General features: G+C 44.3%; 2 protein-coding genes across 3 annotated transcripts in view; both read left to right on the top strand.

Moving 5' to 3' along the window:
- Positions 1–15,395, top strand: part of LOC127596032 (homeobox protein Hox-C10a-like) — a 50,537-nt gene extending 35,142 nt beyond the window's left edge. For both annotated transcript variants that reach the window (XR_007961358.1, XR_007961359.1), the window contains exon 3: positions 14,310–15,395. The gene's annotated coding sequence lies outside the window, so the exon portion shown is untranslated. The remainder of the gene's footprint in view (positions 1–14,309) is intronic.
- hoxc4a (homeobox C4a) lies at positions 2,074–6,771 on the top strand. The gene is made up of 2 exons (XM_052058183.1): positions 2,074–5,243; positions 5,747–6,771. The coding sequence occupies exons 1-2, from the start codon at positions 4,775–4,777 to the stop codon at positions 6,139–6,141; spliced, it is 864 nt and encodes a 287-aa protein (XP_051914143.1). The 5' UTR covers positions 2,074–4,774; the 3' UTR covers positions 6,142–6,771.
- Positions 15,396–16,546: the final 1,151 nt, after the last annotated feature.

Genomic DNA, 16,546 nt, shown 5'->3' with positions numbered 1-16,546 from the left:
CATGGGTGCCCGATCTGAAAGCCGTTTATGCGGAGAAGGAATTCATTGGCTTCCGTCCCTCCGTCAATAAAGCTATAGGCAGTGACCTATTGGCGGCAGTCAACTGCGCGGGGTGAAGCGCAGGTCAGCCAGTCCAACTTGGATTAAAATGCATCCTCGCGACAATCTAGTCCGCCGCGTGCATCCCCATTGCCACGCACATCAAACGGCACTTACATACTCCCTTCTTCGTCTTGTAATGTACATGTTGTAATGTTGATGTTGTCTCGTCATGTACAGCACGTTGTATGCAGCGATGGCTGTTTGAAAGTGCTCTATAAATACAGTTGAGTAGAGTTGATTAATGATAATAATAATAATGTTAATAACAACAATAGCAATAACTTATTATTGTTATTATTATTATTATTATTATTATTACTGTCGCTATTACTACTACTACTATTATTAATCGATTTATTTATTTATTATTGAGGTGACATCTTCACACTGAAGTTGGATGAGCGGTCGTGCACTTTCATTGTAATCAATGCACCATCGATTCTCAATCAGGTTGGCGTTTTTTATAAGGCACAAACGGGGCCACATCTCTGATTTGACATTTTTCATCGCAGCCTTTTCTCATTAGATCCCCGACTGGCAGCTAGAAAGGTTAGCGAGCGGTCAGTATATGCTAATAGCAAGCCAAGAGAAATACTTGGGAACAAAGGAAACTTATTTTTCATCTGCGCTGTCACGCCGACCCTTTGTGTCGGCCACGGCGTGTGTGTGTGTGTGTGTGTGTGTGTGTGTGTGTGTGTGTGTGTGTGTGTGTGTGTGCGTGCGTTCGTGCGTCCGCGTGTGTTGGGGACTGAATATTCATATGAGCGCCAGGTCAAAGGCAGTCATGTATGATTTCCTCTGGATCGCGCGCAACGCCATTTCAAAGAACACGATGCAGCTTTCCTTGTTGGGACGTTGCGGCGCACTTGCACAAAGGCTGAGATCCGCATTAGTTGTCTATATGTACCCTGTAGAACCGAATTTGTGTGTAATTGAAAGCAATCGCAAATCCGACTCTACGGGAATACATGGGCAGCTGCAACTCACCGCCAGCCTCGGTTTGCATGGAAAGCTTGACGCCGAGCCATACAAGCCCCACCCGGGGCGGGGAGCGCCATGCAGCTACCCTGCGCGACCTCCTCAAGCTCGTTGTAAACCATCGCTCGTTTCACCCGGACTGATTTACGGCTTTTATTGTGCTATAAAAAGCTTCCGACATCCTTGCGTGCGCTAATAGAAATGTCACGCGCCTTTCCCACAAAGCCGGGCGCTCGCAAAGGCAGCAAGCTCTCATATCGTCATCCTCATCCGCCTCATATGATATCATCGTCATCATCATCGTTGTTGTTGTTATTATTATTGTTTAATCCTCCAGCAGAAGTCAGAAAAGAAGTACAGGTTACGTTTCAGTCAGCCTCTGGTCTGTCGTAGTTAGTTGACCCCATGCAGATAAGAAAGTGCATGTGCAGCATTCCCGTGACAGGCTTTCATGCAAAAAGGAGAGTGAATGTACTCACGCCTTCTGGCCAAATGCCAGTGACACCAAAATCAAAGTGATTCTATGTAGCCACACTGGAATTAGCAATCGTGTTTACGAATGTGTGTCTTCTGCCACGGATAAAAAAGGATGGCCGACTAATTACATTTTTTGTGGTCTTTGCTTTGATTTTGGCTGTACATGGGTTGTGTCAGCAAAACTATGCTCTCTGCTATGTTTTGGAATTGGTAGAGCAATTCACAATAGAATGTTACAATCTTGCCAACGGCATCAGCAATATCTATATTTGTCTTCTCTCTCTCTCACTCATAGATATACATCTCTCTCTCTCTATATATATATATAAATATACATATACACATACATACACACACACACATCCTGTATCTGAACTTGTTCACAACAATCCTTGGTCACATATTGGCCCTTTGGGGGAAAATATCTCTGAATGGAGACCAAACTATTTTCTTTATTGCTGAGCTCTGTTTAATGACGACATTGTTTTGAAATTTCCTATAGCCGAATCTGAATCCCATTCCAAGTAAAAATACATTTATTTTGCCTGATCCCTTATATTTTCTTCGGATCAGCTGAAAAATCATGCCAGGGTATATTAATTTATGGTCATAACTGTATATAAAACATGACGTGTGCAAACATCATTTTGGTTAAAACGATTCCTTGTGCAATTAGCATTTATTCAGAATCAAGACTAATCTCGTTCATCACAAAATTTGCATGAACACATCTCACAAATGAAAGTGATCAGGTAGACTGAGCAACAGCAATGTAAACCTTTGTGTAGTGGTCACTGTATGCTCAACATTTGAACATGCTCCAGTGCACCCATACGTATGATGTGATCTTTGCTTCCGGTTCCTCTTCTAAAAATGGCAAAATGCAGTCAGCAAACGTTGCCTCATTCAATGAAGCTGCCACCCAGCCTGGCAGGTGGGCATGTGTTGGAAACCAGCAGGCCTGTGTCAGCCCACAATTCAGCCACACCTCCTGAGTCACACAGACTGGGAACACTGGCGTGTGAGATTAGAGCAAGGTGGGCAAACTATGGGTTGGGGCTACCCCTTCGGTCTTTAATATGTCCCTCTCCACCACTGACAAAACTCTTGTCATATTTATTATGTAATTTTACTTTTTTTTTTTGCGAAAAAGTTTTTTTTAATCATTTCATATGCTTTTCCCCCCCAAATGCACTTATGTGATTCAATATTTTCTGATGATACAGTCATACATTGGCCTGACTAGGGTTCATTTTCTGCTCAGTGAGGATGCGAATGCTCATCTGTCAACATCCTTTTGCAAATGAGGGCTACACCATGGCCACTCGTGAATGCTGAGGGGCTACCAGTTCCAAATTCAGAAATAACAGCTCATCATCCATCCATTTTCTAATCCGCTTGTCCTCACAAGGGTTGCGAGCATGCTGGAGCCTATCCCCAGCTCTCAGAAGGCGAGGTACACCCTGAACTGGTTGCCACACATAGACGAACAACCATTCATGCTTACACTCACACCGAGGGACAATTTGGAGTGCCCAATCAACCTACCATTCATGTTTTTGGAATGTGGGAGGAAACCAGAGTACCCGGAGAAAACCCACGCAGGCACTGGGAGAACATGCAAACTCCACACAGGGAGGCCGGAGCCAGAATTGAACCCTGCACATCTGCATTGTGAGGTCGACGTGCTAGCAAATTTAACACAATGCCGCCCTCAGAAGTAACAATTTTGTTCAAAATATTTAATAAATCATCTCATGGTCGTTGCGCCTCCTAGCTTTTCCCTACAAACAATATGATTTGTTCATGTTGTCCTTTGAAGTGCGCTATTTAAAAAAAATATCACAATTTCCAAATTGTGTGATTTCAAAATGAATGTCAACATGAAAAGTTTGATAAAGCTCACCGGTAAGGCTCACACGTGCCAACTACTCTTGTGGCACGCCCATGCCGGCGACCAGTGTTTGTCATGTTTACAATAAGTACCACCTAAATTCATTTACACTTATTTGTCGACCCAAAATAAAATAAAAACAGACTCACGGTATGATTCCTAAAAATCAACATTATTCTAAGCCTCTGCAACCTTATGTGCAGTTTGAACAGAGACACTGTGCTTCAAATTTCGAGAAAAAAAATACTTACAAAGTGACTCAATTAAAATTGTGTTTGCATATACAAAGTTAAACAAAAATGTACCTCAATAATACGATTATAGATGAAATGTAAATGTACGAAGAATAAAAAGGGAGCTGCTTTTGGGCAGTGATTGTTTTCGTGTACGCTAAAAGGACCCCATCGACAACCAGTGGTGCTCGTCCCAGACTTTGAGGACCACTGTTGTTGACTGCATAGATAGTCCTGTATCGTCCACCTTTAGCCTGGAGCCAAACGGCAGAGGCTCCACCTGCTGTGAGGATCTGAGGCGTAGACAATGGATGGATGGATGGATGGATGGATGCACCATCAAACAATTGTTTTTTTTTCTTGATTTCAGGAAAGAATGAGTGAATTCATGATAGTTGAATGAATTTATAAAAAAATGTGAAATCAAGAGGATCTTAATTCCTATATGAAAACATGGTACATCTACGTTTTAACTGTTTATCTTCACCTCATCTTCGAGTGAGCTGACCCATTTGTGGGTTTTCAAAATCGAGCACATTTTGCCTATCGTGCACTCGATTTTGAGACTTAAGCACAAGCCGTTCCTCTTCTGTCCATTTTTTTGATTGAAGCGCTGCTGGATTTATTCGTGAGCTTTGTGCAGGCTTGTCGGGACGAGCTATTGTTGTTGTTATCCGTTGTGCAACAGCTGTATTGTTCCTTGAATAATTGGGATCGCCGCGTTTCATTTTTTTTCTCCTTGGTCAGCAAGTAAGCTACTAGTTTTGTCGACCAAGATCAATGACTTTGCTCAGATAAGCGGAAAGGGAGAGCGAGGGAGCAAGCGAGCAAGCGGGGACGACAAGAAGACGAGAGAGAGAGAGAGGGCGAGAGAGACAGGCAACTTGGCGTGAGGACGCCATGCATGGCGAGTCGACTGAAGGTATGCAAAACACCTCTGGTTCCTTATCCGGGTACCTCTAGGTCGGCTGCGATTGGCTGGCCGCGTCACGTGGTAAAAGTAACTTTACAGCGCTGCTCGCAAGTAGGAGGGCTTTATGGAGCAGAAAAACGACAAAGCTAGAAAATTTATTTTGCACTCCAGAAATTAATGACCATGAGCTCGTATTTGATGGAGTCCAACTACATTGATCCGAAATTTCCTCCATGTGAGGAATATTCGCAAAACAACTACATCCCTGAGCACAGTCCCGAATATTACGGCCGCGCCAGGGATCCAGGATACCAGCCGCAGCAGCAACAGCAGCATCACCACCAGCAGCAGGACTTGTATGCTGCGCAGCGGGCCAACTACCAAGAACGCCAGTACAACTGCGCAAGCATCCCCGAGCCCGACACGCCGAGGGGACACGCGGGAATAGCCCACTCGGCGCACCTCCTCGCAGGCAAGGGCCAGCCCGCCTCGTGCGAGACCCCCCAGTTGTCCATGTCCCCCGCCACCCCGCCGGCCGCAGCCTCCGCCTGCAACCAAGCCCTCCCGGAGCATCCCAACAGCGCCGCCACCTCGTCCAAGCAGCCCGTGGTCTACCCGTGGATGAAGAAAATTCACGTCAGCACCGGTAGGCAAAAGCTGCGTGTTTATGTCCGCCCTCTCCCCCCTTGATCAACCCCCGACTCCCATCTCGTTGCCAGCCCTTGCTCCGATAGCAGGCGAGCCTTTTGAAATGGCACAATTGAGGCGGATTTACGACTCGGCATTGGTAATTACACCCACCATAAATTTTATAGCCGAGGTATACTCAGGGCAGCCGTATCACCATGTGGCTTCTGCTGTTATGTATTGCGCCATGGAAAGGGGGAGAGAGAGCGAGGGGACGTATGAATAAGAAGGGCTGGCGAGGAAGAGAGAGGGGGGAAAAAAATCCAGTTTTGTAATCTTGCATTAATAATTTAGCCTAGTTGGCTGTAGCCGGTGTCCCCACAACTTCGAAAGTTGCCTTTCAAATATCCCAAACGTGCCCATAAATCTTTCAAGTCACATCCCTGTTTTACAGCCCTCCTTTATACCGACTTGTCCTTCTTCTCGCCCCCCTTCCCCCCTTCCCCCCGCACCCTCGCCCAGTGAACTCGGGCTACAACGGGACGGAGCCCAAGCGGTCTCGGACAGCATACACCCGCCAGCAGGTCTTGGAACTGGAGAAGGAGTTCCACTATAACCGCTATTTGACTCGGAGGAGGCGCATCGAGATCGCCCACACGCTGGTCCTGTCCGAGCGGCAGATCAAAATCTGGTTTCAGAACCGCAGGATGAAATGGAAAAAGGACCACCGGCTGCCCAACACCAAAGTGCGCTCGTCGTCGTCCTCGTCGTCGTCGGCGTCGTCGTCGTCGTCGTCCGGCTCCGGCATCGCCTCGACAGCCGGCGCGGTGGCCCCTTGCTCCGCCAGCAACGCTGCGGCGGCCTCCGACGAATTGAGCGCAGCGCAGCAGCACGGCGACGACATGACCAGGTTATAAAACCACACATGGACGACGCAGGCGGAAAACGAAAACACAATAGAACTGCTTATTTATAGAATGATGAGATATTCTGGTTCTATTTGATCTATTTATTTTGTTTTGTCGTAGCCATCGTGTGCGGTTTCCTCCAAGTCCGACGTTATATAAAATGCATGTTATATAGCATGGAGTACTGCGAATAGCGATGCATTCTTTTATACGTGAAACAGGGTTTAATTTATTTGAAACTCATTTGAAATTGTTTTTATTCTCTTTTGAATGAAGGAAAAAATGCAGATGATACATTTAATCCAAATATTCTTGTGGGCCATTCTTTTGCCCAAGTGAAATGCACAATCTATTTATTTCAAACACTGGAAGGACATCAAAGTCGTTATTTTTGGTATTAGGGGGGAGGGGGGGGACAAGCTGAAACACACCACTGATCTTGAACTTGTATGTTTAGGATACAAATGTGACAATTACCTCGTGTATTTCAGAAAGAGGATTTTTTTTTATTTACAGTTTGGTTTCGTGGTGTTGGTGTTGTGTTTAGGACCTTTTAAAAACGGACTATTGTGAAATGCAATAAACGGAGTGTACTTGTGCAAATCATATTGCTCAATAAAATAGTGAGTGTCATCTATAGTTTGCTATACGTTTGGTGACTCTTTGGTTCGTTGCCGGCACAATTTGATTTACTCGTGTATAGAAAAGAGAACCACAGTTTTTTTTAAATTGTCGATTAACCCTGCCGCTATCGTTGCGCATTTGAATGCGTGCGCGTGCGTGACTTGAACACAAAGCTGCATGCGAATCAATTTAGAGGACATTTGCAGTATGTATGGGGGGTCGCCATTGTTTGGGGAAATCGTCATATTGACTTTGTACACCCTCTCCAGTCAGCCTGCTTTTCTTGTCCACAGAACACATTTCCCAACCTACAAAATTAAGTGAATCAAATCCTGATTTGCAGCACGTTGTGTTAGTTAAAAGGGAGGATAGGAGCAGTATGGCCTTAAGCTTGCGGAGGACGTGTTTTTTCCGACCCTTTTTTGGTTGTTGTTGTTATCCAAGCAAAACACTGCCCATTGAAAAACATGGCGGAAAAGCCGACTTGTTTATACTCTATTTTTGTGCGCACAACTGTACGGTTAAATGCATCCAAACATAATTTAAGATAAACAAAATGGACACCAATCTGATATATTTGTAAAATTGTACTATGATTTGCTTTTCCTTTCTTGGCACAAATGCAAGCGCCATTCTCCACCATCAATCTCTCACTGCACATGCAAAATGTTCGGATTAAAGACAGTTTGATGTGGAGAATAGAACCTGCATGACAAAATGTGCGTGCATGTGGTGTGAGGTGAGACTTGCTGATGCTGGGGCACAAGCGTGAAATGGTGCTCATAGAGGGAGGTTGCCCCTCCGCAGAAAAGCGAAGTGACGCGGCTGAAAAATGAGCGCAGGAGCCTTTATGTTGGTGGACACGTTGGAGAAATGGATGTGCCGGCCACAGTCGGCATACATGCAGCATCCCTCCACTGGTCTTTTTCTCGCCTCCGTGTCGCCACGCTGAAAAGGTACATGATTGAAGAAGTTTGTGGGGGTCACTCATGGAGGCGGTGGGGGGATCGAGAGGGGGGGGGGGGGGACATGCATGTGAGAGGGCCGAGTTCACACCAAGGACACATTTTCTGTCCCATTAGGCCCGTTTCAACATGGATGCTCAGCCACCTCCCGCCCCGTGACCCGCTCGGGCTCGGGTCCCGTTGGCCTCGGTTCGGTTCTATGCGCCTGGGGGCGGGTCACGACTCCGCCATGTCTCACTCCCTTTGGGAATCCCGTTCAGGTGAGCTTCCACGCAAGCGCATTTACTTGCACCTATCTCCAAATTCAAGTGCCAATGACCCCAAATTATTTCGACCATTTATTGTCAGCGCTCTGGGAACGTTGGTGCGTGCATTGAAAAGGAAATGAGTCGTCATAAAAGTCATGCCGAGGGCAGCAAGGGGAAGACGTGTGTTTCTTCAGAACATCAAAGGTGAGCCCATCCATCCTCTTTTGATTGAACGTTTGGACAGGGACTTCCGGGAGTCTTTGCCATGTAAGCCTACATGTTTGTTTCCCAAACATAAACCGAAATCCAATCGTTTGACCCATAGCGGGAGGCAGACGTCACGTTTTGACATCACAGTTGTGCTCTTGATTGAAAAAAAAAAACCTGGCAGAATGAGCAAGCTGTGTACAATTTTTTTATATAAATCACGAGTCAAACCTTTTTGTTTCGTTTTTTAAAAAATCCAGTTTTATTAAAACAATAGATTTTTGAATTGATTTCTGGCATTTTGGAATAGCACAGTTATCAAAGAAAACATTTAGCAGGACTAAAGTTACTGTTCAGTCATCAGTCATATTTGTCCCCCAAATTCAAAACCGCAAAGTTTAACTTTATGTTATCTTCTCAAGACCAACACGTTGCCCCAGTAAAATAAGGCAACCATATTCAAGGGACTTCTTATTCATTTCTCATTTGCACTTTGAATAATTTCTAACTGTTTGATTGGATGAGTCATGTCTGAGATTTAAGGTGCATTCAAATCTTTCACGCGCCGGGTCACTCTGCAGAGGAGCTGTGGGAAGTTTGGAAATATGCTCAACTTCATATGTGGATTTAGTTCAGTTTGTGTTTTACCCGTCAGAAGACCACCCTCAATGTAATGTAATGTAATGCAATCTCGTCGCTCTTGAAACCCTTGACGTAGCAATGCCTTTTATGATCGTAAATGAAGCAGATTTGTGTTGCGGGTGAGGTAGCCTCTATCGTCACGCTGGACGTATGCAACTCGTCTCTGCTTCACTCTTTTACATTCCTAAACACTCACTCAGCCCCAGAGATTTTTTAAATGCTTGTATCTTCTTCTGACTGCTGAATCGCTCTGGATTTTCAGATGCACCAATTACACCCTGGCACACTCGAACGGATTTATTCTCGCCCCAGTGCTTGGACTCTATAAGGTGCTGAAACATATTTACAGAGTAGTCGAAATGTTTGAATGGTGCAACAACAACAACAACAATAATAATAATAATAATAATAATAATAATAATAATAATAATAATAATAATAATAATAATAATAATGAACGAATGAATAATACAAAAACATCTATATGTTGTTGTCGGTTTGACGTTTTTATGCGCACAGCAAACACACATAGTGTTCTCAAGTGAGCATGAACCACTATGCAAGGTGATGAAAAGTGTCGTTTTTTGTGCAGCGGTGGCAGCTGCTGCAAAGGCTGCAAGTTGAAACAAGGGTCACACTGCTGACTTGCGCGCGTGAGTGTGTGTGCGCGTTTGTGAGTGCGTGCGAGCGCTCTCGCAGTGACCAGTATGTCAGCGACACCACCACTGGGTGTGCCATCAAATCATAAATCCCATTTTTTTCCGGGCAGCAGATGAACCGCGTCCTTTTTGTGCTCATTTTTTTTCTCGTAAAAGACACATTTGAAATGGCCAGCAGCCGATTGATTTGCAAGCAATAAAAAATTAAATATCCCAAATGGACTTGGACGCCGCAACACACCGGAACAACACGCAGGATCAAAGTCAACTTTCATGACCCGTCACCGTTGGGCTGTGGCAGACAAATCATCTATCTAGGGATGACTCCAATAAAAATAACAGATATCAATATAATTTATAAAGAAAATTGTACAATAGCAATAATAGTTTGAATTTCGACGTGTAATTTACAAATGTATTACTTTTTTTTATATTGACACGATCATCGAGGTGTCAATATAAAATCAGTACATGATTATTTTGGGCGCAAGTTTGAATTTATTGCACGGAGAACTGTTGATAATCTTTCGATTCCCCCACTTGTGCTGATATGGGTAACCAAAATGTTCGAAACAACTCTCGTTATGATGCTACAAACTACCACCGTAAGTGTTTCCTGAGCACTTGCCTGACGGTTAAATTCAAATCGGTTACGTCAAAGAGTTTCGAGTTCTTTATCGATATGTTACTGCGCACAGGGCATCACACTGTGATCTGTTGTATCCTCTTTGAAGCGAACGTCCCACGTGTTTCTTTTCAGACTCGTTCCATCGGAGTTTTTGTTTACAACGTGAATAGCCACAACATTGGGTCCATCCGGCAGCAGAAAGGGAACAAGCTTCAAATAAACGTTTTGCCCGGCGCCTTGCTCTTGTTTTGTGCATGGTGAATTTTGCACTAGTGTGCAACTACACAGCAGCACCGCTTGCAGGACAAACGTGTGGACCAACCTTGCCCTCGTGTAGCTTTAGGTGGCCAAAGTACTAGGAACAGTGAGAATTCGGTGACTGATCAAGATCCATTTACGTTGCAATCTTTTTAACGGGACCTTTCACAACTGGATGTGCATTTCATGTCTTTCGAAAGTCAAACAATTTCGCCAAATCGAAATCCTGATTGCTTTTTTCATGCTCTCACAGCAGCATGATTTGTGTCTTTCTGTCAGCCGGCGCATTAGCGTCCATGCATGCATGCAGCAGGCCCAAATAAACCGCGTGTTTGCGCGCATGCTTGCTTGGATGTGGAATTGACACAGCCTGTGTTTGTATTGTGTGTTTTGGGCTGAGTCGGAAAGTGTAGTGAGCAAACTGCAGTCCTTTCATTTGGCCCTGCATTGTTTACAGCAATATAGGGCACAGGAACCATCAATCTTCGCCGTGTGCCAGAACAGCGCCATTTATATGCAGCGTTTCAACCGGCAGCATCCTCTCTGCCCATTAACGCCTCCTCCCTCCGTCTCATCTTATCTCGCCAGACTGTCTGCGCATGCGCGCGCGCCCAACACACACACTATCTCTGCAACATAACAAAAGAGGTGGTGTGTGTTTGTGTGTGTGTGAGAGAGAGAGAGAAAAAGAGAGAGAGAGAGAGAGGAGAGAGAGAGAGAGATTGTTTTTGTTTACAGAGACCTGTTTAACGTAAAGCATTTTCAAGATTTGACATGCAAACGTCAAGGTCCAAGCAGCGTTTTTTCGAACCTATTATTTAATCCTTTACTGAAAATGTCTTGGTTGTTGTCAGCAGGAGGAGGTAAGATGAAAGGGGATGGGAAGAGAAGTTGTAAAGGGTGTGACACCCAGAGCGACCGGCGACCGTGTGTGTGTGCGTGTGTGTGTGTGTGTGTGTGTGTGTGTGTACACGCGCGCAAGCGTGTGAGGCCGAAAAAAATGATTTATTGCTACTCAGGCGGTTCAAACAGAGTTCAGGAAGAATCGCGATGCAGGCGAGCTAAATGATGGCCTTGCGGAGCTTGTACGTCACATTTTCTATATCACGCCAATGCAGCGCGTGTTCAGCGGTGCATTGCATGTGAGGAAATGCTCGCAAATGCTCGCAAAAGTCATGCAAGCACTTGCACGACTTTCCCCTCCAACTCAGTGGGTCCTTCCCATCTTTTAGAGCGAAAACAACAATAATATGGACAATCAGCAACAGGAATGCTTTGTATTTGCCCTGACACCACTAAATGGAAGTGTTTCATTTTTACTCGCATTCTCAGTTTTATAGTGATTCTCCGCATGACAATTAGCCGACTTATAGCATCACGTATATGCACGTATCGTAGCCCAGCCAACTAAAAGTCATTTATGAAATCTGCTTAGGAAGCCATTTCAATGTAAAATGACCCCATTCTTCATCGTAAAAAGATGTTTTATTAGAACATTTCCAAACGAATGGTTTTATAATAAACATTCAATTATTCTGAAAACGAATTAGGCAAATGTTCACCTTTAGAAAATGGAAAATAGGTCAGTTAAACCAAGTGGTTCAGGTGAAACTGAAGTGAAGCTGAAGAGGGAGGAAGAAGGCTCCTTTGCAAAATGCAAGCGAGAGTGCACCGTCCATCAATGGCGAGAGGCGTGGATGGAAACATTTGCTTCTTGCCGCTGTTCACATCATTATGCATGCAGGTGAAACACTCGGGCACAATGACCGCCACGTTTGCACGTTTGTGCGACAGCAAATATTTGTTTTATTCACTTTGCGGTGCCTGTGTAATTAGAATACCAATAATTTCGCTTGATGCGATGACCCTCAAATGAATGCGAAACACAATCGACACGTTCGCATTGGCCACGGGCCACTTGTTATGCAGTACTGTATGCAGCATGTATTTATTCACTGTAGTGAACACAGATTTTTGCGTCGAGAAAGTAAAAGCTAGTTGTCTCTCTTGTCTTTGTGCGCTGACAGGCGAGCTTTGTCTCGTGGCCTTTCCCGGGGAAGCCCGCTGCAACAAGAAATGAAAGTTAGAAACGTTTGTGCTGTTTAACAAAAACAAAAACAACTTTCTAAAATGCTCTTAAGAAATATTCAGAACGTACCTCATTTTAAAATCACACGATTGTTTTTTTATTTTTAAATACAAGCCAACTTGGGAAGGTGGCGTGCTGTACATAACGCGTGTATTTAATTTACACACACGGATCACAATAGCCCAAACGGAGACTTTTTTAACCGTATAAAAATGTTTCGTAAAGTAAATATTTTGGTGCCGTTCAGCAAATAGCCATAGCCGGACGCTTAAATCCTGACAACACGCCTCATTAAAAACAAAAAAGGAAAGAAAAATCAACCACAACAAATACAATTGAGGCGTTGCAGACACATGCGAAATCTCATTTTAGCAATACAAGAAATAACAACGAATGGGTCGTATCATCGCTCCGCACCAAAAAGTAAGTTTTTAAAAAATTTTAAGTAAGGTTTGTCGCTCCTTCTGCATTCCACGATGACGTCAGTCCTTTGTGTATTCCTTAATTTACACTCCCCTCAACTCTTTAAAAAAAATCCTTTAAGCTATGATTAGACTACCGCTGCTGTTCCTGCTGCTGCCACCGCCACCGTTCTTAGATGACGACGCTGTTTGAAAAAAGTAGCCCGAACGCTTCAAGTTGACTTTGGTCACCCACAGCTCAGCCACTGGGCAGCTCACGAGCACGTGACCACGGGGTGTTTCCTGGTAAATATCGTTCCGATTTTCCACCTTGCTCTTCCAAATTCGTATTTTTTACTTTCATCTTGCGTTGAGCTACATGCACAGATATTATTTATGCCTTGAATTTCTTGATTTGATGAGCTGGCAGCTCCACGGGCCCCTCCCAGAGTGCACAGTCTGCCCCCAGTAGAGCACAGCTTTTGGGGGACAGGCTGCCAAAGTGCTCCGTCTCCAATGAAGGGAAGAACATGACCTCCTCTTATTTGGTGATTTGCAGCTGCAAGCTGTCTGAGGTACCGAGATCCCTCTCCAAAACTTGGATGCATAAGCAATGACCTAGACTCTCACGATGGAAGCCAGAGGACAGCCATCTTATTCATTTGTGTTCAACCGTTGAGGCAAAGGATACTCATATGATTATGATTTGTGAACGAATAGAGCTTAATTTGCCTGTAATTTCTGTGAAGAAAGATTTAGTGCTCCCCATGGCGAAAACTAATGGAGACCACACTTGAAACAACAAACAATAAACCAAGTAGACACATTTATGTTGCTTCATGAGACCCCAATCAGGTGATGTGCAGATTTGGACCTTCAGGTCTTGTTCGACACCCGTGCTACAGAGATATCTTGGATGCTGAAGGGCGAGTATCAGATGCTGCAGACCTTGCATTGAATGCGAGAGACAAATTGGCAGGCGTTGAATAACAAGACGTCATTACCTCCTATACGATCAGCTGTTTCTAAGACGTGCACCTCATCCTCTTATGTCACTCAGCCTTATTAAGTACCTATTTAGCCTTGTATGTGATATCGTTATCAACACACTCGTCCGGTAGTGGTTATTTCTCGTGAATGCCCTGAGGCAACATTTTAAGTGACTGAGATTGGGCCGTGGCAGGTGTGCCCATGCGTGTCGCCATGATGAATGCGGCCTGTCAGGCGGCCGGAGTGGCGTCAGATGTTTCCTTCAGACTCTTGCTTCGGGAGCCAAACTTCATGGAGCACACGACAACAGTCGAAAGGCTGGCTGACTGTCTGTCTGAAGTGTGCCTGAAGAGCCGTGAAAAAACAAGGGCCCTGAACTTGTCTCAGACCTTCAACACCTGCTGGCTGGGGCGGTCTTGGCAGTATGGTAGACTTGTTACATGTTACTCTTGTGTGTGCTTTCCAGACCGGGGATGGATATACAGGCTCATCTTCCCGGGAAGCGGCACGTGACCGCTGAGAGCCGGAGATGGGATCCTGCTGCAGCCCGTACTTCCATGGCCCTCGCTGGGCGGAGTTGTCAACGAGCCCATGGCTCACGCCTCACCAGGCCAAGATCTGGTTCCGGAACCGCACGATGAGGCGCAAGAGGGAGTGCAGGAGCCAAAATGAGTCAAGAGCGCCCTAGTTTTTTGCGTGCCCTTCCTCGCCATGTCTTTAACCTCATGCGTTATTCCCACCCGTCCTCATTTGCTTCTAACTGTGATCCGGCATACTTTAGATACGCAACTTTAAGCAGCGGTGGCTTGACACACACATTTAATTTGTACCATTACCACGCTCCTACTGTAAATCATAAGTGTCTTAAATCGTCTTTCCCCAATGAAACGATTAAAAATGTCATTATTCTCTTCCGCGCTCCTCACAAAAAAATTGCGATGTGTTTTTTTTAAAGGTTGAATTAAACTGCTCAACACTGACGGCTTTACATTTCCTGAAACATATTTTTGACGCTAATGTAACAAATGTTGACATTTTTTTCGAGCACATCAGGTTTTGAAGATATTTTTCATTTTTTTGTTTTCAGTTTGATCAATTTCAGTTTGCGCATTAAAATTTTTATCACATGTTGTAACTCACAGCTATGTCGTTTCAGAAAAAACTCCACCGTTATTATTATTATTATTCATATTATGAAAATCTGATGTGCCAGGGAAAAAAATAAGGGCAGATTAAGAATTGGCACCAGAAAAATTGAGAATAATATGAATGTAAAAATTGAGAAAAAATGTAAACATTTGTTGGCCAGTGTTATTATGCAGTACTGTAAAAAACACACAGCAATTACATATTTAAATAGAATGTCAAGAATTAAAGAATTTCCACAGACTGAGGTGTATACTGTAAATGAACATCTTTACAATATAGACATTTCGACTCAGCTCTTTGCAGAGGATAAAGAATACACAACTGTGCATACAGGTTCATTGACTGTATAGAGGTGTTGCTGCAGGGTTTAAGTTCAGTTCAGTGGCTGAAAGGATTCTATATGCCTTTCAGCATAGGAAAGGGGATCCCGCTGCACTTGAGTTGCTGAAAGAGTTCTATATGGCTTTCCCGTTATGTCTTAGCATCACTGACTAAAAATATATTTGTGATTGTTGGAATTGATCATTCTCATGGTTTTATGTTCAGTTTGATGGTAAACCTCAACTGGGAATGGCAACCAACATCTTGAAGATTTGTTGACTTTTGCCCAAAGTGCTTCTTCTTGTCAGGCGAATTGAGTTATGTTCAACTGCAAGCATCCAGAGCTCCAATCTCAAGATTGCTCTCACAAGGCAAAGGCAAACACCTGACGGAATGATGGCTCGCATCTCCCACGACTCCAAAGTGGGGTCACTGTTATGTGTCGCGTAGCAAGGTGGTGGTGGACCCCAAAAAGTAGGCAGGAGGGAGGAGCGGTGTGTATTTGAAGAATTGTATTTAAAACAAAGAAAACTAAATCCAAAACACACAAAGTCCAAAGTATCAAACAAAAACCATGACTAAATCTAAAACATAACAATTAACTAAACATGACAGAAAACAAGCGCAAACAGCAACACACATGACAGTAGCGAGAAGCAACAATGACCCGACCGACACTGAGTGTTCGGGTAGGAGTCCTTTTATACAACTAATTACCAAATGACCAACAGGTGTGCAGCTGCCAGGGGAGCCTTACAGTGCCACCTGATGGTCCCCAAACCGAATCATGACAGTATGTGAAGGCAGCACTGCACATGCTTGGCCTCAGCACATTCCAAAGTGGCCCCGGGGCCCATTAGTGACCGTCCTCATCTCAATCATATGTTTACTAGCTCTCATTAGCATCGCTCATCAAAAATCCCACAGCGTACAACTCTCACAGGTTTTCATCCAACTACTGTACATGAACCGATTGGGTTTAAGAATGAATTACTGCGCTGCCAAAGGACATTAATGCAGCTTGTAAAAAAAACAAACTAAAAGGTTTTGTGGCGGATGTTCATAGTATTGTTGCATGTTTTTTGGTCTCTTTTCTTACATGTCCCCTGTAAATAGTCATACGAACGACAGTGGAATGAGCAGGAGAGTGCTCGTACTGAATGATGTCAATTATTTTTTTAATAAAACGATCCCTGCTTCGAATGACGTGTGCTTCAGTGGTTATTTCATATG

The sequence above is a fragment of the Hippocampus zosterae genome, chromosome 2 (genome assembly GCF_025434085.1).
Source record: "Hippocampus zosterae strain Florida chromosome 2, ASM2543408v3, whole genome shotgun sequence".
Taxonomy (NCBI): domain Eukaryota; kingdom Metazoa; phylum Chordata; class Actinopteri; order Syngnathiformes; family Syngnathidae; genus Hippocampus; species Hippocampus zosterae.
Note: the sequence above shows the minus strand (reverse complement) of the source record. Positions and strands in the feature narration are given on the sequence as shown.

Coding starts and splice junctions, on each gene's coding strand:
- hoxc4a (XM_052058183.1), top strand. CDS start 4,775: ATGACCATGAGCTCGTATTTGATGGAGTCCAACTACATTGATCCGAAA. Junction 5,244..5,746: donor GAAAATTCACGTCAGCACCG/GTAGGCAAAAGC, acceptor ACCCTCGCCCAG/TGAACTCGGGCTACAACGGG.